Source organism: Sinohyriopsis cumingii, chromosome 14 (assembly GCF_028554795.1).
Source record: "Sinohyriopsis cumingii isolate HCF-2022 chromosome 14, ASM2855479v2, whole genome shotgun sequence".
Classification (NCBI taxonomy): domain Eukaryota; kingdom Metazoa; phylum Mollusca; class Bivalvia; order Unionida; family Unionidae; genus Sinohyriopsis; species Sinohyriopsis cumingii.
The window spans coordinates 46975610-46999034 of NC_142974.1; the positions used below are offsets into that span (position 1 = coordinate 46975610).

Below are 23425 nucleotides of genomic sequence, written 5' to 3' on the forward strand. Positions count from 1 at the left end.
TACATATGACTTCTCTTCAAAATGATAATTTAGCATGATGTAAATCGGGTAGGCAACCTATGGCACACATGCTAAAAGGTGTCATGTCAAAAGGTTTTGTGTGGCACACAAAGGGCAGCCAAAAATCTTGATTTTAACAGTATTGCTCTCTTACTGGTGGCACACACTCATTCATTTTGTAATTAATCCTGAAAAAAGTGGCATGCTAGGTAAAATTGGTTGCTGACCACTGATGTAAATTATAACCAAAAATAATTCTGACTTCGCATCCATGTTTGTGATGTCTTTTATGTATATGAAAGAACATAATTGTTTGGGAAAACTAGGTATTATGTACGAATTGAAATAAAAGACTTATACCATTCAAAGGATGTATATGAAGTTATATAATTGCCTCCAATTTATTGGACTTGTTTGCAGGTTTTTTTCCCCAGGCTTTGCTTATAAATGACATTGTCGTGTCCGTTTATGCTTGTAGTACTTTTTCTCAACTGCAGACATGTTCCTTCTTGCATCATAGAACGTGACAAAAAACAGTTTACACAAGATCACCCTGCATGCTTGACTCTGCCTAAAAATGTCAAAGTATGTTATAACTGAATTTGCTGTTAAGCATTTTTCGATGAATTTATCCAATAATCATCAATGGAAAATTGAATAAAGTGAATAAATGCCATGAAAAGGTATATGTAATAAAATTCTCCAAAATGACACTTATAGCTGCAAAAAGTTACTCAGAACTCATGCATGAGTTGTACTATAATAATTTGATAGAGGTTCTTGCTAAGGCATTTGACATTATTAAGACTTGCGAACAAAGCACATGAAAACAACTTGAGGTGGCATTTGGTCGAATCACAGGTACTCAGTGTAAACTTAATGTTCCAGAAAACAATCACACAAAGTGAAAAAATATCCACAGATTACCATCATGACCCATTCTGTTAAAGGACCCTGCCTATCGTACTGTAAAAGAGACAAGGTAAGTAACTTCCAAAAACTTAATTTAACTCTTGACCCATGATTTCCATCTGCTGTTTGAAGGCATACAACCATAATCTATAGCTTGTTTTACTTTTGAGATATTTTTCTATTCATCAAGTCGTCACTGATTTTTCTGCATGGCACCAAACTGAAGTTACAGGATCCAAAACATGAATTGCGCTAATTTTGCCTGCTGGGACAAACTTGTTTGCAACTCAGCAACACATTCCCTCATTAATCTGAGAGTAGTGGTAGATGCAGAAGTAAGTTCCTACATACCATTAACTTGGTGCAGCTTTAGGAATCCTGTTACATAGAAGAATTATACATTTTCCACCTGAAGTTTACATCGATCGACTACATGTTCTATTGATTTTCAAAACATCCCAACTGTGCAGAACACATGTGAACCACAAAATTAGCTCAAAGAGTACAGTTTAAGACCTATGAATCTGGTTCCGTTTGAGCCAGTCATATTTTGTAGACTGTAGTTTACAGATTTTGAGATGCTCCCTCACCCGAGTCATAATTTTCAGATGTATGATCAACCTTTCAGTTGCTTGGAGATCAAATGTTAGTCAAGGAATGCAAAAGGTGGTTAATTTGTGGTACATTTTTGCTAATGAAACGAGTATGTCTGATAACATATAGCCAACATCATTAACAATATTGTCCTTTGTAATTACAGAGACTGAGTTCCAGGTGAGCGACCTTGTATGGGCCAAGTTGGAAGGCTACCCTTGGTGGCCGAGTTTGGTATGTAATCATCCTACAGATAACACACACTACAAGGGTGGCAAGACTGCACAGATCCACGTCCAGTTCTTTGATCAACCTCCCAGCCGGGCATGGATTAAAACCAGGTACAAAACAGATGAAACTTGCAAAACTGTGTATTCTGTCTTTCAGAGTAATGATTGAGAACATACACTATATATACTTGCTTATAAGTTGAGTTGAACTGCAGTGTGCACAGACTTAGATCTACTGTTGCATAAAGAGTTAGCAGCTCTGGGTCTTATCATTTAATAGTCATTAGTAAAATAAACAGCACAGACCCTTATATGTTAGTACATTATTTACCAGCAGATCGTGGTCTATATTTGCAGTTGGACTCATAAGAGAGTATATACATTATTAAACTTCCAATCCAGGAAAGCATGTATGATAAAAATTGAATTTACAGTACTCTGTGGATGGTGATTCACTTTGGAATGAAAAATAAATATTCGTACATGCGCTGTATATGCCCAACAGAACTTGCTTTTCAACAAGCTATAAAATGTCCAAATCTTCATTGAGAGTTTCTGATAAGAAACTGATACAAAGGCTTGATAAATAATTGTTTTAACTGAAAATGATGCATTTTTGATGCACCTTATGTTGTAAGTAAAACTTACATTGCAACAGGTATGCAATTACCTTGTGTTACAATAAAAGGACACCGCTCCAGTGGCCTAGTGATTAGAGCATCTGCTCTGGATATGGGAGGTCGTGGGTTTGAACCCCGGCAGTCATACCAAATTCTTTAAAAATGGTACTAACAGCTGCCTCGCTAGGCACTCAGCATTAAGAGGTCAGTCTTAGGACTGGTCGGCCTGGTGTTAAGATAATGTGACTGGGTGGGACATCATGCTACATGTCTGCGGCATGATTCCCCAGTGCTAGGCATCACTTTAAACTGCTACACTGCAGACATCGTAGCAGTGTGACTGAAAAATTGTTAAAGCTACGTTAAAAATCCAAATCACTCACACAATAAATGGAAGTAACACACCAGAAGTGTTCAGAACTTCAGTAGCAGAGGTGTTTGTTATGGGGATTTTCATCATATGATAAGCACAGTCATTTTCTCTTTTGATACAATGCGTTTATGCTTCTGTCCATAATAGTTTTTTGCTCTCATTTCATGATTGAAATAATTATAAATTGTTTTTGGTTTTTTGTTTTATTTATAAAATGTGTATAAATTTACTTTATTTTGCAACCCTGAAAATGAAATTTTTTGTCAGAAATTTGGATAATCTGGAGTTTTTATATTTGGTTGAGTAGGAATGGCATCAGATTAATCAGATTGGTCACTTTAAAGTCATGGTTTGTAAGAATCACAATATGTATCAAAGTTGGTAACATGTACATTGACAGTACAGTGACCCTTATTATAATGATGTTAATGGAGACTGTAAAATATATGTGTAATATATGAGGGTACCTTATACTGGATGATATTCTTTCAAGCTGAGTCATAATTATGCATACAAACAAATAATTTTATTATGTTAATCACATTATAATTCGTTTTCAAGAGGCCAAGAACAAAACTTTGGTGAAATAATTAAAGCAACAGTTATGATAAAGGGTAATGACAACATTTTATTGGAATCTTATCACCATATCCACAGACTGAAGGGTATCATGAAGAGGGTCATTTTATAAGCATATTCTGTATACTATACTAAGTATCACTTGGCAACAGATTTAATGTTATAAACAACATATTGTATTTTTTTTACACACCTGACTTAATCCTGGCCTTGGTCTGTAGGACACTTCATCCGTTGTTAAAATTATCTTGTTTGGTCCATAACTTTGTAATGGTTGGAGAGATACTGATGAAACTGTAGTTGTATGCATTATGACAGATTGCATGTCATGTACCATAACCATGCCCCCTTTTTGACTCTCATGGTAAATGCAAGTTAAACTGTAAGTCCATCTTGTGTCCTTGTCTTGAGTATAACTGAAAACATTTTAATGAAACTCTAACCAAATATTTATTGTGTATAGCCTGTGTGTTGCAAACTCTAGCCATGCCCTTTGCTTCAATGTGAAGTTCACAGGAAGGAAAATGTAACTGATTTATATCCTTGAACTTTTGAACCACTGACATTAAACTTTTTAGCATTTTTGTTTATCTTGTCAGCATCACACCCTGCCTGAAGGTCAAGGTCACAGTAAGGGATAATGCATACCAGTTTCCTTATTAAGACAGTCATTATTTTTTTAATCCATGCAGATATTTTTATATAAAAATTTATTCACATGCACAACTTATGCAATCAATTCCTCAAAGGTCATGGTCATTAGTAGAGAAAAGAACACAATATGCATCTATCACATGCCATTTACAATGAATGTTGTTTACCCAATAGGAATGTAAAACCATACCAAGGTAGTGAGGATTCTAACTGCATAAAAGGAGGCCTGTTTTATTCAACATCGCCATTGGTCCATAAAGGAATGGAGGAGGCTGATAAAGCATTGAAGATGAATCATGAAGACAGATCAAAGCTCGTTGTGGAACTTAGACCATCAGATGATGAGGATGAAGAGGAGGAGGAGGAAGATATGGACTTTGATCGTGTGTAGTACTTTTAGTATATCTGGTTTTTGATAACTATTTTTATGTTCTTCTGATGGAATGTTACAGAGAAAACAAATTACCGAACAAAAGTATTTCTCACACCCAGAGTAATTAGGTTACATTTCTAATTTATGAAGTCCATCTATTACCAGATTCGTTTTTGCATCTCAAGTTCTCCATATGTTGTTACCAATCCTTTGCTTGTACATGTGGTAAGGAAGAACCAAACTGAGTTTTGATTAACAATAGGTCGAGGTCACCATGACGGAAAACAGAAAAATGCATTAACTTTGTTAATAGGTTGCATGGAATGAGAGAGAATTCTATCATTTTTGCAGTCAAATGGTCAAGGTTGCTGACTGAAAGAAGAAAAATAGTTTCTACACATAAATGTCAGTTGTACACCATATGCCCAGGTTCATTTTGATGATTTGCCATCTATTTGCCTAATCAAATGCTCCTCCGGAATGGGTGGTTGTATCAACATGGAATTTTTTACTAAAACTTTTCTCTAGTTGTCATGAATGAAACTTCTGGCACTTAAACATCCAGTGTAATTTACCACAGTGGCCATCTAAAAAAATTAGTATTCACTTCTCCAGAATATAATCGCCTTGGGGTTTTCACAGAAATGGTACCAGTCTGACTGCAATGTGTTCAACACGGTGACCCAAAGACTTTGTTTTATACCTGGTTGGTCTTAAATGGAAATGGTGCCAGTCTGATATCCAGTATAGCCAATGAGATAGCCATCTTGAAAATCTCACTGTTGCTTCTCTAAAATGGAAAGGGAAAACCTACACAGAGTTCTCACCAGAAGGACTTTTTATAATGTCTTGTTAGTCCTAAATTAAAATGTTGAAGATCTGAGATCAGGTATGGGCATGATAATGGCCATTGAGATAATCTTTTTTTTGCTACTTCACTCAGATAAGTCATTTTGACAGGGTGTTTTAATCAGAAGAGTTCTCATGTTATCTAGTTGGTCCGAAATGAAACTGATGCAGATTGATCCTCAATATGGCTGCCATTGTGGCCATTTTGAAAATATTATTTCAACTCCTCCCAAATGAATGGCTGTATGAACATGGGCTTGTCACTACTAGACATACGATACCTAAATAAAAATGGTGCCAATTGTACTTCCAATATGGCTGTCACAAAGACTGTCTTGAAAACCTTGCACTTGCCAATTTCTCTGAATGGTCATATTGACATGGGGTTTTCATGAAGAGATTTATCTTGATGCCTGCTTAGTTACAGATGAAAAAAGTGCCAATCTAATGACAAGAAAAGCCACCACTGCAGCTAATTTGAAAATCTTGTTATCTCTGAAGAATATTGGAGATCGTTTCAACATGATGCAGTTAAAAAGAAGAAATATTCTTATCCTGAAATCTTGGAAAATATGGGAGAGATGCTTGAGACATTGTTGCTGATCTGTCAGATATCAGTGAATAATAACAAATTTGTTATTTTGTTTTCTTGGAGAAAAATGCTTCATTATTTTTGATCTTGCAGTAATATACAAAAACGGATTTAAATGCAGTACTGCAGAGATGGCAAGAAAGTGCATCATTTTTAAGTCTGCTTAATATAAATTGTTTCTGTTCTAGCTGCTATCTTTGATGACGAAATGGATGAAGAAGACAGCAAAGAAAATAAGGATCATAAAAATGGTGATGCAAAGGTAGATGCTTTTCAGTTTATTCTCTGTTCAACCATAATGCATCTTGGTTTAATTTTAGCATTGCATTTTGTTGTATGTTGTAATTTAAAAAGTACTGCTTTTCGAATTCCAGTATAAAATGATTCAGCTTTGAATAAGACACACACACCCTGCCAGAATAAGACTTCCCCACCCCCCCCAAGCCATCAGAAACGTATCCAAGGACAAAGGGTACTTGCAAAAATGAATTTTTTGGGTGGATCTTCCTTGTTGTGAACAACATTTGGTCCTAATGATGGCTTGCAGCTCATTTTTCTATGTTTGTAATGCGGAGTTGGGATAGACTATGAGCCATTTGAAAATTTCAGGTGTTGTCAAGAATTATTTTAATGTATTATCTTTGAATAATATTCTCAAAGCAAAGAATGTCACATGCATAAAAATATTTCTGTTGAACAATATATTTTCATTTCACATGCATAACAGATGTGTTGAAATTCTCATCTCACATGCATAACAGATGTGTTGAAATTGTCATCTCACATGCATTACAAATCTGTTAATGTATTGTCCTGTCACATATAACTGATCTTGTTTTTACCTCATATGGTCGTAAGAAATTTCTCCTGAAAGCGCTGTGCTGCTCCATATTTTTGTTAGTTTGGTTTTTTTTGTGTAGATATCAGATGGGTGAGCAATCTTGAGACCACCTGGGCCGTTGGTTTACATTTAGTTTTTCGCAATTATTTTCTGACTCCAACATCATGCCTGATTATTAAATCCTTTTATGACTTCTGGCTTGAGCACACATTGCAGGCATTGAACTGAAACGAAGAGGCAATTTAAAAAGTGTAGGAGATGCCTGGAATTAAATCTGTGAACTTAACTTTAATGTGACATTGAGTGGGTATTCACCCGAAATATTTCATTAATATTGTGAGTGTTACTACTTTCCCTCTCCACCAATTGAACAGGGGGCTCGTATTTTGTAGTGTTCATGTAAAGAGAAACTGTGGATGATAATAACATTTTTGGAACTTGGATACAGCCACCAGACAGAAGAAACAATACATTTATTCCCAGCTTTAATTTTGAAAATATTGATCAGAGATGGGGAAAAACTGAACTTTTTCACTTGACACTTTATCAAGAGAATAAAAGCAAATGTCATTGAATTTTAATTGTAATCGTCATGAGTCACAGAGTTCTTTATGGAATTTTTACAAATTCAGAAGTCACCATTAGTTCAAGTATAACAGCTGTATGGAACTTTGGGTTCTTCTCCTAAACATATCTGCCAGTTAACTGAAGAACTTACACAACATGATTAATCATGTCGACTGGTTACGCCATAGTCAGTTCCTTATAAGTGTCTTATGTAGAAAGTATGAAGACCTGTTTAGTATTACTCTGTGTCAAGCTGTTGTATGTAACATGCATAATCAACAAGTTTAAGAGAAATATAACACTTGTATTTCCCAGTTTCCCTTCTGTTGTGTTAAGTTAATGAACATGTATTGTGATAAATTTTACTTATTTGTTTTTACTGTTAACATTTACCACAACACTCATTTCCAACTTGCCTTTGTGGTGAATTTGACTTGCAGACTTTGCTAAACACTTACAGGTCCATGGATTGTTGGGGTGATTTTCAGTGCAGAACCCAGCCTACAGTTGGATTACATTAAAAGTGTACATCTTAGGGCACCATCCAGGTGTGTTGTTTTACATGCAAAATTCAGTCTTTCCTTTTTATACAAAGGTATGTCATTTTTAAGGGCATAGTATATATACAATTTGTGATAAATGTATGCATTTCAGATTTTGTGCACACTTCATTTCACATTGTAGACTCCAGAAAGAACACCAAAAAAATCACCTCAGAAGGGTAGAAGGCGATCAGAACGTAAGACCAAGAGAAGAAAGATCATGATTGAAGATAGTGGAGACTCTGGTGATTCAGGTAGTATGATGTCCAATACTTGCCATGTTTTGCATTGATATTTCTTAAAGGTTTTGAAATCATTACAATAACAGGAATTTAACAATTCAAGGAGAATCTGAAATAACAACCATGGCAATAACAAAATCATCTGAATGGAGATACTTGTACAACGAAGATTGTTTATAGTATATGAGAACTTTACAATGTTATAAATGAAGAACATAATGCAAATTTGTTTATTTTTCAAGATGTTACTGTGTCATTGATGTTGGACATACATGCATTAAACAGTTTATGCTCATGTGATCACCATCAGAACTTTATGAAATCAAAATACAATTTTCAACATACATATGTATAAATACATGTTATCATGAATAAAAAGATAAATCAGCAAGTTTTAGCATCCGATGAATGTGTCAACAAATGGGTACATCTATCAACCTTTAAATAATATTAGTAATTTTTATGTGAGGATATCTTAGTCCCTTATTTATTTGCATGGAAAGCAATTGTCAGTTGTGATCAGTTTTTCTTATTAATCTGAGATATTTTTGTTGACATTTTTCATCTGAGATAGCTTTTTTGTCCAAAGAGGCATTTTTATCTTTTTCTGATGGGAGAATTTTCAGCCATTTTTACAAGTCCTATTTCAACATGAGAATGAGAGATTTGCTACTAGCTGTGCTCCGTTAGTCAATATACAGGCAGAATGTGATAGTTTAAAAAACATTTATAAAATTAAATTTAAAAAAACACCAAATCATTTATTTGCATTCATGCTTTAATTACATTGAACCTGCAATCAATGATTATAATGTACTGATTAGGAATAAGTTGGGATTATCACACCTTTGTTGTCTGGCACCTTTGTAAGGCCTTTTTTTATGATGCTTTTGTTACAAGGTGCTTTTGTTGTTTAAATGACCACCATTATTTATCTGGCTTTCGTGGATCAAGTGATACAAAAATGTTGTAATTGAGCTAATTTTCTTAGGCAGATCACACAAATCAAATGCTGTAAGCAGTTAAATATTGTAATGATGGAACATTATCACAAAGCCTTTCTGGAATTCACATTATTTAGGAATTTTGCTAGGGAGTTTGAACTCATAATAATGGTGGAAACACTCTGTCCAGGTATATAATGAACTATCTCTACTGTACTTAGGTAAAAGTAAAAAATCATTTTGTACCTTTGTATATTTTGCCTGGTACATTTAAGCTAGCGGTGTGTGTACTTCAATAAAAAGTAATTTCACCTTTTTTTTAAAAATTGTATATTCCATTATTTGTCAGTTAATAAAGATATGAAATACATTTAAAATGAGAATGTGCCATGTCATTTAAAAAAATAATGTAAATTTGCTTTACTTAAACCAATCCTCGGATCTGTGACCAAGATCAGGTTGTAGGTGTTAAACCTTGTTTTTATCTTAATGGTATTGGGCAGTTAATGTTTTTAAATTTCTTTTAGAAAGGGTGACATATCCTTGTAATGTTTTGATGGTGCTTTTCCGCTGTAGGTAAACATGGTGGGAAAGATGAAGAGATTTAATTTGTTTTAAGGATTATGTCAGGTTGAGAATTATCAAGAAACCATTGAGCTCAGTAGGGGTTTGAACTGCACTTTGTAAAATGTTAAAGGAGGTACTTAAGGTTCAAGTTAATTTTATATTTTTTTAGTTGAACACAATGTTTACTGTCGCTGCATCAGTCCTGAATAACAAATATGGACTTTTCAATGCATGTTTTCCATTGCGACAATAGTGGAACCTTCTGTTTTATTACACCTTACTGAAAACAGGTCCAACTTATGGAAACAAATTTGACTTCCTTACTGAGAAGGCCTTGTTAAGATTGGTAGGTATGCAGTAAATATTTACGTAGTTAAAATTGTTCATTTTTCATTTACACAATGTATGATATCTGCCCAGAACAAAAAGAAAGATAACAAGCAGATACAAAGCAAACCCCATGCCTGCCATGACACTTAAGTTACACTATTGTTTTAAATGCTGACACTAATCTCTGGTCATCTTTGATTTCAGCTGACGAGTTTAAACTGGAGTCGGATGAAGATGAAGATCTGAGTTCTGATGATGATGTTAGTAGTGGAGTGGATGAAGATCAAGTGTCGGAACCTGATATGGAGTCAGAGATGGATTCTCCTGTTAAAATGGCAGTAAGATTTTCTGCTTATCCACTCCCATCTGATTTGTTATCTCTAATCTTGTCAGGACAAGTTAAAATGAGACTTTGCACTAGCATACATTGAGCACTAGCCTTAGGTTAAAGTGTTGGGTGCAATGTGGTTATCAAATCAGGGCGAGTTGCATAATATGATTTGAATTCGACTTGGGTCACAGAACAATAACGTAAACTTTGTAATCACTTCGTGTTCGTTTTATTGGTCCCTGTATACATTATGGTTACAATGTTTCTTCATTTAAATAAGTTATTATCAGACTTGAGGTGTCATGATGATAAGGATGTTAGTCAAATCCATCTCATCACCAAATAGTACAAAGGACAGTTTGAACGTAGTTGGAACTAACAAATACAGCAAAAATATAATTAGAATGTGCTTTTTCATTGTTCATGGTGTTATACTCTATATGATGTTGTTATTGGCTTGTTTTTAATGGTACCTTTATCACATTGGCTATATCATGCTGAGGAAATGGGAAGTGCCTTTCCCTGTGACATACCGAGGCAGCTCCCTGTCTGACATTTGTGGGTATTGAAGCTGTGACCCTTCGTTTTGAGTTCAGTACTCTTAAAACAGAGCTACCACTCCCCCTCCCCCGCCTTTAGACTTATTCAGTATCACTTCTTAATGTAACAGACCTGATGTAATAAGGGTCATAATTCATCCTCTAATTGGGGTTGTAGAATAGGCCCACTGCGTTCTTTCTCTGTCATCAGAGGCTACTAATGGAGACAGGAGCTTAGGTTTTGCAGAGGGAAGTATCTGATCAATGGACACAAGTTTGGAGCATCGTAGGCTAGCTACTGTGCCATGTCCTTGAACAAGGCACTTCACTCCAGTTGCTGTGGCACTTAATGTCCTATTTGATTTTTGTGTCATAAAACACCAAACCAAACCACACCAATAAATTAGTTTTGCAGTTGTAATAGCCTCCTAATCAAGCAGTTGATACATTTTTTAGATCTTCTCGTCATGGAACAGGAGAGCATATGGGATGGTCAGTTTTTCCTCTGTTTTGTCATTATCACTTCCTCCTAAACTGCTTGGAGGATTTTTGTAAAAAATTACACAAAGATTCATACCATAGTCTAGTTGGTCATAAATAAAAATGGTGTTGCTTGGACATCCAATATGGCTGCCAGAGTAATCATCTTGAAATCATGTTTCTGCTACTTTGCCAATATTGATCATCATATCAAAAAAAGGGTTTTAACTGAAAGTCTTAAGATATCTAGTTGTGGATAAATGAAAATGGTGGTAACCTGATCTTGAGTATGGTCACCATATTAAAAATCTTGTTATTGTTTTGTCTTGGATTGTTTTAACATCATGATTTCACCAAAGGATGTTATGAAGTCTTAAATGGGAATGGTACTGGCCATCTTGAAAATCATGATAATGTTCTGCGTCTCCTAAACAAAAAGTCATACCACATAGGATTTTTGCCAGAAAACATCTGTCCGTCTGATGTGTACTATCATCACCATGCAGGACATTTTGAAAATCTTGTTATTGCGAGTCTTAAATGGAACATCATTTTGACATGGCATTTTCATAAGAAAGGTTCTAATTTTGTCTAGTGCGCTCTGTATGTAAATGAGGTAAACTGACCATCAGTTAAGCCACAGTGGTGGTCATCTTGAAATATTATTTCTACTCCACATTGGATGGCCATCCATCAATATGGAGTTTCCAGAACTAGAATCATGGTCCTAAATGAAAATGGTGCCAATTTTACTTCTTGTGTGGTTGTCCCAATGGTCATCTTGAAGATTTTTTTGTTACCACTCCCCTGAATGCATGGTCATATTGACATGGGACTTTCAGCCCAAAAAATCGTCATCTGTCTTCTTGGTCTTAAATGAAAATGGTGCCAATCTGACATTCATTGGCTAATTTGAAAAGCTTGTTGTCAGTGAAGTGAATAGTATCAGAGATGGTTCAGCACTCTGTAGTCAAAAGGAAGAAATGGTCGTATCTTGAATTCCTTAGGAATTCTTTTTGACCAGTAGACCGTAAGTCTTCTGGAGGAACTCTTCTTAGATGCATAATTCCAAAACAAAGGACAGTGTGCACATATGCACCCACATATTTTGAATAATGTATAAAGTGAAGTTGTTGTGGCCAGTGCATCCAGATGTAATTTCAAATCATGTTAATATCATACTGCATATTGTCCTGTGGTAAACAAGGCAGGTGATTGAGTGAAGTTGGAGCTTACTCTCGTTACAGTGCAGTTCAGGATAAAATGTGGTACCAATGTGGACCCCAGGACCAAAATTAAACCTTTGTATTTGATTTGGTAAATGAAATTTATGACAATATCATTTTTTTCAGTTTGAAATATTAATTTACAAAAAAACTCAGGCGCATAAAATTTCCCTCTGTACAGTGGTTTGGTACATATAGTTCTTGCTGTATTGGAATTAATTTTATAGAATTCTTCTCATGATGCTGTGGACTAGTATGTAACCTGGTTGGCGGTTACGGACTTCAACTACAGTGTTACATTGAGGGTAGGCTGTATATGGGTCTCATGTTCCATATGAAATGAACTCAGGTGCTATACTTATTTGCAGTCATCACGAAAGAGGAAGAAACCAGCACCAAAAGCTTCTACAGCAAAGAAGTCCCTGAATGAATTTGCTGCAGAGGAGAGCAAAGCAAATACAAGTAGTACTTTCACACCCAAGGTTGGGGAGAAAACCAAATCAAAGTTGGCCGCATTTACAGCAGATGATTCAGTAAGTCATATTAGGTTAATAATAATAATAATAGTAATAATAATAGTAATAATGATAATGTGGACTTAGTACATTGCCTAATCTTTAGAAGCTCTAAGTGCTTGACAGTATTAGATAACATATTAAAGGTATACAATGACAAGATTATAAAAACAAACACCATGAAAAAAAATGAAGATGTTAGGTTTTCATACATTAGTTGGGTTCTATTTATAATACTGAGGTTTCTCTTACTAGCAAGCAGAGATGGAGGGTTAGGGACTGTTAAGGTGAGATGGCATAGGACAAAGGTGATCCGATGCAAACATCACAATAAGCATTGAGATTTTTTGTGAAAGTGTTCGAAATTGGATCTGAAACATTGAGAACTTAATACTTTATGCCTGAAGCTCCTACTCTGCAGTGCACATAAGATACTGTGTGGTAGGGAATCCTTTTTTGCATAAATAAGTTAATAAGCAAATAACTGCATAAACTTATTTCATTATATCTATGATATTCAGATTTCTTTTTTAATAGGGAGTTATATTACTTAAAATGGTAGATCAACCGTCAAAACGTTACAAAAGCTTGTCAAATGTTTTAGTTGTATAGTTCTAATATTGATTGCATGCATTGTGTAATTATTTTTACAAACTATTGTTACAGCCAATGGCAAGTGCAGCTCCTGAAGAGAGAGATTTTCCCCATACAAAGCTTGATTTTCTGAGACCAGAAAAGATCAGGTGTGTTTACTGTTTCCACTTCTGTCTTGTTCATTCAGCAAATATCATTCTTACATGGACGATATTACTGGACAGTCATTATGGGGAAGTAATTTCTTGATCCATAACATTAATGGTGGAGTGAGCATTTTGAAATGCTGTCACTACTAAGTTGGTAGAAGAATACAATCTCAGAAAAAATATTATTTTATTTTTAATTTTAGAGATCTGTGTGACTCAGTATATTAGTGCAGTTCAAAAAGATATTTTTTGCAAACAGTATTTTGCATCACAAATGGAACTGTCTCGCTGTTTTCCAGTTATGGAAAGAACTGTTTTATAAATACTAACTTCATTTGATTGTCGCAAACATTGACGTGGTCAGGCATAAAGTTTTGGTCATTTTAAGAATTTTCAGATGGAATAGAATTCTTTTCAGAGATTTTGTTATACAGAGGGACATGGCTTTAATTACTTACAGTAGATGAAAGTGAAATACTCTAATAAGAGTTAAATGTAGATTTGTGACACCAGGCATAATGACTGTCATAATATTTGTCTCTAGGAAGTGTTAATATTATAGGGAATTTTAGATAGTACAGGAGTTTATAGGTAGAGTTTAAGTTCAGTGCTAATGAGTTTTTTGAGGGGTGGGGAGAGAAGGCTGGTGGATGTGATACAGAAAATAGATCAATATAATATATTCTCACTGACATTGTTTTTGTCATCAATAATTTGCTCCAATGTAGATTTCATTGTAGATATGGAATGCAATCAAAAGATTTTTGTTTTTGTACATTGTGAAGTCCCAGTTTTTGTTGAGCCTAGTTAGTATGACATTAGAAATAGCCGTCACTTTTTGGGTTGCAGTGATGGTGTCACTGTAATTGTCAATAGATTATTTCAGTTTGGTTGAAGGCTTTCATCTGCATATATTTCCAAATCCCTTGATAGATTCACGTAGTTGGCACGAGTCATGGTGAAACATTCTGTGACATTCTAGCTTGCATATATGACCCAAACCCTCCAAGTCACTATCATGGAGAATTTGCATCAAGTTTAAAGTTTATTTTTTCCTTCATTGGCTTATATTTCCTGAGTCTGAAGATGGATTTTCTATTTACTTTGGATGAATAATAATGAAGCTAAGGCAACCTGTTCTGTGACTTGCATGCTCAACCTTTAAACATGGCATCAAGTTCTCGTGTTTAATAGTAGTGCTTTGGTTGTGAGCTCAGCATTGTCTTGTTTTAAGAATAATAATCAATTACTGTCTCACCTTTTCATCAGGACAAGTCATAATTGGCACTTTCCAAAGGAAGTTTTAAAATTTTCTGTGAAATTGTTAGTCATGCAATATATATATATATATATATATATATATATATTACACTAGTGTTCACGGTGGGGTTTGAAAATGTTTGGTTGGCTACTTTTCCAACAGGGCAGGTAACTTGCTTATCATACATCAGTTTCGTTCATCCGATACTGTTCGTGATAGTGAATTGATTTAAAATGTGCATTTTGACAAAGTGACTTGCCTTTCTTTAGGCACCACTCATAAATGTAGGTGGATGAGTAGAATTTATTAGCCCTGCTCAGGTAAGACCCAATTTTTCAGCAGACTTAATTTACATTGTCTTAACCTCTTAATTTAGGGACAAAGCTGGAAATCCAATGTCTCATCCAGATTATGATCCAAAGACACTGTACCTTCCCGATTCCTTCATGAAACAACAGACTCCTGTAAGTAGAAACTTAATTTATTTAATAGGGCCATGTTCAATAAGGCAAGCTGTAGGTAACACTAGGTTAATAAGGCTGCCATAAGACCTGTTGGTGAGTGGCACTTGGTAATAAAACCTAACAGTTAGGAGAATTTTTATGCTGTGAGCAGTGTATGAGCATTTTGCTTCACTCATGGAAGAGCTTGCTTATACTCTCTATTAAAATTTAAGAAGAATGACATTTTTTCTAACTTCAGAACTAATTGCATTTTTTTCGTTTTAATTTGGGTATTTTGTGAACACTAAAATTCAAATGTACAATATCAGACTAAATCATAATCACCAAGATGTTTATCATGGCTTTTAGAATGTATCAGGTGGCTTAGTGACCAAGACTGATTCATGGTGTGTTCATTTATATGGCTTTACTTGGGTGAGTGTCCTCACAATTATCAGGTACTATCATTTCTAATCTACATGGAACAGCCACAGTTTATTTTGAATGAATGCATTACTATACAGCATGGGCAGTGCTTATGGCAGTACCTGTGGGCTGGCATCTGATAAAATATTGGGCAAATGATAAAAAATTGTTTTGCATAATTATTTATATAAAAAAATATCTTATGCAGTTCAAGTCATGTTGGTTGGCGTTCAGTATGCTAAATCACTGCTTATGCAGAACACAGCATTAACAACCAAATATTGATGCCAGACGTTAAATGAACTCAGATATGCAGTTGATTTATCTTTCGTGTAATTTTCCTGAGATGTATATAGGTAACGTGTCTTTGATGTGTTTTGCTTCGTGTGTCTTTAGGTACTTTAAGTTAGCACAATTTTAATTTATAGTAATAATTATTTGTTAATGCATAAAAAGCACAGATTGAAAAGAGAAACAATTCAGTGCAGTATTAAATGTGAGCACTTGTCCACTATGTTAAAAAGTCATGAGAACGGACAAGCCAGATCGTCTTCTGTGTATTCAGCATATAATGCTTAACTTACTGTATGCAACCCAGGGCTGTATATTGGTATTTCTAATTGTACACATATAAAATCCATGTCGGCAGGTGAATTGTTTGATTAATTAATTTAAGTTGATGGTTAATTGTTCTTAATTCTTTATTCTCTATCTCATGGTTGTAATCGACCATTTTGCAAAATATGAAGCACTTGTATTGGCAGAAAAAAAATTGTTGCTTGTAAGCATGTGTGTGAAAATAACACAACTGGTGCCATGCAGTATTTGAATCTACAGATATGAAATATGTTGCTGCAATCTCTCAGCTGGAAAAGAAAATATTTATGAACTTATTGATTAGTCGCATCAGAATAGTAGATAATTTTTAGCTCCACTGGTCACAGACCAGAAGAGCTGTGTGATGTCTGTAATCTGTAATCCATCTGACAGTCCATCCATCCATTTACACAAGTTTATTATTGCTACAAAATTACCTGGAGGATTGCCATGATACTTGACATGCACATTCATCTCATTGCTGAGTTGGTCCTGAATGAAAACAGTGTCACTCCAATATGGCTGCCACAACTACCAATCAATCATACACCAAAATAAAGAGAAAATGTTGCTAATCTAACATCCATTTTGTCCACCACAATAGCTAATTTCAAAATCATGTATCACTGAGGAATATTGGAGGCAATTTCCATACTCATTAGTTAAAAGGAAGAAATGGTCAAACCATGAATTCCTGCAAATCCTTTTTGTTCAGTAGGGCATCACTTGTTATTCCAAAGTGTCAGAGGAATTTGTTTTGTTTTAGCTTTTACACTGAAGAACTGTGATACTTTCTCATTAGTATGGTGATGAAAGACTTGGCACAAAACTCAGACCATGTTTCTTTTTGAATGCTGTCAGTCATCACTTCTTTGCCTGACCTAGAACATGTCTGACAGTCATTGCTACTTCTTTGCCCGGCAAAGAACATTATGTCAGTCATTGCTACTTCTTTGCCTGACTCAAAACATGATATCTGATAGTCATTGCTATATTCTGGCTGACTTAGAACATGATGTCTGACAGTCATTGCTGCATTCTGCCTGGCTAAGAACATCATATCAGTCAGATATTGATACTCTCTGCTTACATAAGAAGATGCTGTCAGTCACTGCTACTCTTGAAATATCTCTGCTTACATAAGAAGATGCTGTCAGTCACTGCTACTCTTGAAATACCTCAGAGCATGTTGCCAGCCAGTGCTGTCTACCTGCCTAAGAATATACTGTCAGTCAGTCATTGCTACATGAACCCTGCCTATGAACATGCTGTCAGTCAATCATTACAACTAGTACCAGCCTAAGAACATGATGTTAGTCAATCATTACAACTGTATACCAACCTGAGAGCATGCTGTTAGTCAATCATTACAACTAGATATCTACCTAAGAACATTCTGTCAGTCAGTTATTGTTACTTTATGCATGGGGGCCCCGAGTGGCTGAGTTGTCTAAAGCGCTCTCCGTTACGGATCACTGCCATCTCACCTCTGTCTGCGTGGGTTCAAGTCTAGGATTCGGCCAGTGTGGGTATGTGAGAAAGCTTGCCAGTAGCTTCTCGTGTTTTGGTGGTTCTTCCCGGGGTTTTCCCAGGTTCTTCCTCCACCATTAATACTGGCCGCCATACATAGCCTATCGTGTGCTGAAAAATGGCATTAAACCCCACAACAACTTTATGCCTGCCTAAGAACATGCTGTCAGTCTTTCATTACAAATGTATACCTGCAATAGACAAGCTGTCATTGTGCATTTAAAATTTCAGTTGCTGATTATTCAGTCTAATCTTAGCTTGTGTGTGAATCATTTATTTAAAAACAGAATTTTGTTTGAATTACCAGTCATAGTTTGTAACACCTGTTACCATGCATGCATTCTTTAATACATATATATAAAAGATGTTTTCCAGTTATATTTCTTTTCTTTGTACATAATATGAGGGGTGATATATCTATTGTAGTGTCCATCTGTTTGTCAATAAAACTTTTCAATTTCTGGAATACAAATATTCAAGATATTTCAACCAAACTTGGCACACGACTCGAGCATGTTGTTCACATATGCCTTTACATACTTGGAATTTTCTACATTAAATATATTTGTGTTACCATAGAAACATAGTGTGCAATAAATAGTTTATAAATTTACAATACTGGACCATATGGTAGTAGTACAAGTATCTGTCAGTAGTCTTTATATAAGCTGGCTACAAGAGAGGGTAGTCATCTGTAGGTGACTTGCATTAAAATAATTTCAGTAAATGTTGCAGGCCTTTTCTGTTTGAATGATATGGTTGGTATGCTAATTTTATTTACAGGGCATATGTCCAAGGGCAGACTACTTGTCCTCTTACAGAACTGCTTGAATGTGTCAAATCAGCAATCTTATAAAGTGAACTCGGATAATACGTAACACAATAATAATGTTTCATCATTTCAGGCAATGAGACAGTGGTGGGAGATGAAATCTCAACATTTTGATACAATTCTCTTTTTCAAGGTAAATACTTTCATAATTTCAACCAATAATTATTCCTTCATTGTTTGCAAGTTAAGTTCATAAGTAATTTGTTTGTTTCAAAATAAAGTAAAACATCAATCAAAATAAGCAGGATTTTAACTTTATAATTTCTTCTGTTAGGGTTTAGCGCAATGGTGATCGAAAATTCCAAATGTATTTACTCACAAGTTAAGCCCAAGTACAGGCTGCAAAGACCCAAATTTGGCTCTTGGATGTGCAACAGATCAGATCTTTGCAGGTTTTTAGGAGTAATCAGTGGATCACACAACATAGACCCTGGTCTACCAGCACATTATGTGACAGCAGATTACGGTCTCTGTTGCTTGCAGTTGGACTTGACTTGTGGGCATCAACATTAAGCTGTAAAGATGCCAAATTTCATCGAAATTCTTAAGAGCTGAAGACGCATAGTAGATATTGCTACTTCTCTTGGCTTAGAATTTTTCCAGTTGTGTTCCTTATTTATGTATTTAAATGTTATGGTTCTGTTGCAGATGGGCAAGTTCTATGAACTGTTCAACATGGATGCAGTTGTAGCAGTGCAGGAATTAGGACTCATTTACATGAAGGTAGGCAGATATATTTATTTACCAAGCCTTGTGACCAGTATTTGGATTAAAGTCACATCATGTGATGCCAGAATTTGAAGTTATTAGTTTATAACATAAGAAATTTGGTATTCATGCATATCCGTGTGTGATATGACAATTGCTGCTAACAATTCTGGTAACATCTTGTCTTCTTGAGATTCATTTTTGTTTTGAAAACTCTTTGCAGTTATGGTTAATGAATGGGCAGATAAACCTGCTATGCAGTCCTATCTTTCTGAATTGAAGATTCTGTATGGGGACTTGGAATATTGTATGTCTTTGTGTTCTTTCATCTTGGCGAAATACATGGAAGGAATACTGCACCAAAATGTTCAGAACACCAAGCCCATCATTGGAGAGTGAGACCCCCTCATATGGTTAAAATCACAGAGTTACAGTACAAATCAGAGATGTAGTACAAAAAAATGTGTCATGGTATTATTCTGTTGACCTGTAGGACACGTCTGATGCCTGCAAAACTCCTTAAACTTTAACAGAAGTGCACGTATTACCATTTTACAGTAGAACACATTATTGTAGAGCCTATTGGCTTATAACATGTAAGACAAGTTTTGTACGTGAACTCAATTTGTATGTTTTTAGCTGATTTGTCATCAGAGAATATCTTGGAAATTCAAAAAGGAATGCAGCTTATACATAAAATAAGATCTTGTATATTTTTTTCTTCGTTTATTTACCTTTAGAGAGTTTTAAAATCTTTTCCTGCTGTCATTTATCTTGGAGGAGGAGCAATCTTTACCTTAACAATTTTAGAACTTAACTGCTAATCAGCAATATTAATTAATTAATGTTTGTGCAGTCAGTAAACACGTACATACATACATGCATTACAGATACCTACATTTATACCTACCTACCAACTGGCTGACTGACTGATAAACAATTGGTTATTAACAAACAGTATTTTTTGCTATTTCATTCAGGGAGAACATGCACATTCAGGGTTTCCAGAGATTGCCTACAATCGCTATGCAGACACACTGATTCAGAAGGGTTACAAAGTTGCAAGAATCGAGCAAACTGAAACACCTGATATGATGGCAGAAAGATGCAAAAAGTGTACGTAATTGTGCAAAGGAAACATGTCTTGGACAAAGATGGATTTAATTATATAAAAAAGTGGGATTAATTTTGTTTTTCCCTTAAATTTTGTATTGTATGTCCGCTATGATGTCGATCTATTAACCTGGTTTTGGTTTCAGCATAGTAACATTAGCTCTAGTTCTTAGTGTACCATGACCAAACTTTGTGTATGGTGGTGTCTTCAGCAACAAAGCCATGTTCAAGTCTGTTATATTCCAGGAAAGCTAAATGTATCATCCCAAATATAGCAGATCAAATGGTAACTTCATCCCTCAGTATTCATTTGAATTTCTACCCACGGGGATTGACCACTGGTGGGACTGTTTGTGGTGACAATGTGTAATGCAAAACTCCACTCTTCAGTCCAGCCAATACTCTTTTCATAGATCAGAATGGTTTGGGATGCTTGCACTTATTTTTCAACATCTTTGATGTGAAAGATCTTCCAAAAAGTGAAGGAACGGTGTGTTGTCCTATCCTGATCACTTCCTCAAGTTGGAAAATTCATGGATAAACAACATATAAAATCTTTTAGTGGAAAGTCAGAGGAAAATTATGACTTTGCTTCATCAGCTTAAATGATCTTGACACCAGGAATCTATGTCTGGGTCATGACACACATGGTCATTTCTGACCTTTGTGAGACTTTTGATCTATCATGACTAAAGTCTTTAGTCGTGTGCCAAAATGGAATCTTTCATTGGTTCTGATATTGTTGAACAATGCATCATTTGATTTCCTCTCTAGTTGCATCACCGATTTGTCTCATATAAGACCCACTTCCAGCTTATCCTAGCTACAATGAATTGAACCAGTGTGAAGAGGGAGGTATCTATTTTTACCTTTGAAAAAGGCTATGGTTAGCATCTCATTCAGGCTCTATCATCCTTGATTAGATGGGTTATTTGTTCTGCATACGGAGAATTATTACAAGATCAAATGCAGTTATGATGTATTTTGACTCGTGAGATTATAGGGTGATCACCAAAAGCATTGCATTTGAGCACACTATTCCCTAAACAGATATAGAAGCCATGGCATGGAGGTAAGAGTCAATATTCTCTAGCTTTTGCCTCCAGGATCTTTTAACTTTTCTAGGTTATTATGTAGCTTCTTAGTGACAATGATTTTTTTCTCGATTATTAGGGGAAAATGTATGTGCGTTGAGGCATAAAAATTCACTACTCCAGCATAGTTATTTCTGAGCAATACTCTCTTCTTCGGGGTAAGGGGACTTAACTCCCACCACCTCTCAACTTTTTTCTTAACATGTTACGATTGGGTAGTGTATATGGAGAAGAAGCCAAAGTTTGGAGTGAAATGTGTTTCTTCATTAATAGTTACCCAGTTATTAATACAGATATACCTTCCTAATCTTGTGTTGGTCACATCCTAGTGATAGCATATACATTCTGCCTCAGAAGTAACTGAAGAATAGATGGGATTTGATGACAATCCCAGTATCAAAAGGGGGGGGGGAATCACTCTGTCTGTCATTTTATGTGGGTTGACAATGTTTAGTTTTTAAAAGTAAATATTAGCTTGAGAGGGCCAGATCTGCAAGTTAGTGGTCATACACCCAAGATATTATGATCCAGTAGGTATTGTTGAACATATTTTACTACAAAAATCTGTTTCTTTGTCAGTGTTTGAAGTCAGTCCTTCCAGTGTCCTTGTATAGAACTAGCAAACACTGGGTAGGTTTAGAGTGCAATATTCAATGTAAAACTAGTTTGTAGTGCCATACACATCTTAGCAATAATAAACATACCTGTAATTGTTATGTATTGAAAACAAATATGAAATATTCATTTCAGTGGCAAATCCCACAAAGTTTGACAAAGTTGTGAAGAGAGAAATTTGTCGTATCACTTCCTGTGGGACAAAAACATTTAATGTAATGGATGGAGAGTGTGGTGACTCACAGAGCACATACCTACTGGCTGTTTTAGAGAAATTGGATACATCTGAGGGATGCCCATCGTATGGTGTTTGTTTTGTAGATACATCAATAGGCAAATTTTATGTAAGTATACATCATAGTTGGATATTCCATGAGTGATTATTTTCATGCATGAACATAGTGAGGCATATATATAATAATTGTCACAAGGTTCTGAAATGTTATATAAATCATATTGTGTTGGCAATGGCAGGGGTGGAAAATCAATTATCCCAACATAAAGTTCTTGATAAGTTGTGAATGAAAATATTTGATGCCATCTTAAAGTTGTCATGGAAAATTAATTATTCCATCTTAAATATCTAAAGAAAATTAATTATTCCAGTTTAATGTTGTCCTTGAAAATTAATTATCCCAAATTAAGATTATGAAGGAAAATTGTGAAATGGAAATTTATTTTCCCAATTTAAAATTGTGGAATGGAAATGAATTATCCTTGCTTAAAATTGTGAATGAAAATTAATTGTCCCCATTTTGAAAACGTAATTCCCATAAACACAATATATAGGTAAGGGAGACAAGGGATAAACAAAGAGCAATGTGTTGTATTCGTGGAAACAAAATGGAAACTGAAATATGAACACTGCAAATGAGTTTATAAGAGTTTTGCGTACACATGAAAAGATCTAGAAAATCAGAAACTCTAAGAACTGATGTAGATGACAACATCACTATTCCACATGCCCCCAGGCCGCCTTAAGCTACAGTGTATCCACTCTGTGTCAAATTCAACAAAAAGAATTTAAGAGCTTTTGTCTTGCAATATATATTTGCATGAAAATTAATTTTTTCATGTCCTTGAAAAATGCTCGAATTCTCTGATGAAATGTCTTAAAGCATATGTGATCAAAGCTCGTGGGTAGTGAGGTACCGTATATATTA

The 23425-nt window shown here is 35.2% G+C and overlaps 1 protein-coding gene across 2 annotated transcripts in view; it reads left to right on the forward strand.

Moving 5' to 3' along the window:
- Positions 1–23425, forward strand: part of LOC149783707 (DNA mismatch repair protein Msh6-like) — a 73072-nt gene that overhangs the window by 2307 nt on the left and 47340 nt on the right. For both annotated transcript variants that reach the window (XM_089931947.1, XM_089931948.1), the window contains exons 2-13: positions 1673–1847; positions 4137–4345; positions 5965–6038; positions 7869–7980; positions 10014–10147; positions 12754–12918; positions 13567–13643; positions 15281–15368; positions 18806–18865; positions 19381–19455; positions 20421–20556; positions 22398–22606. In XM_089931947.1, coding sequence (XP_089788073.1) covers positions 1673–1847; positions 4137–4345; positions 5965–6038; positions 7869–7980; positions 10014–10147; positions 12754–12918; positions 13567–13643; positions 15281–15368; positions 18806–18865; positions 19381–19455; positions 20421–20556; positions 22398–22606 — 1514 coding nt within the window. The remainder of the gene's footprint in view (positions 1–1672; positions 1848–4136; positions 4346–5964; positions 6039–7868; positions 7981–10013; positions 10148–12753; positions 12919–13566; positions 13644–15280; positions 15369–18805; positions 18866–19380; positions 19456–20420; positions 20557–22397; positions 22607–23425) is intronic.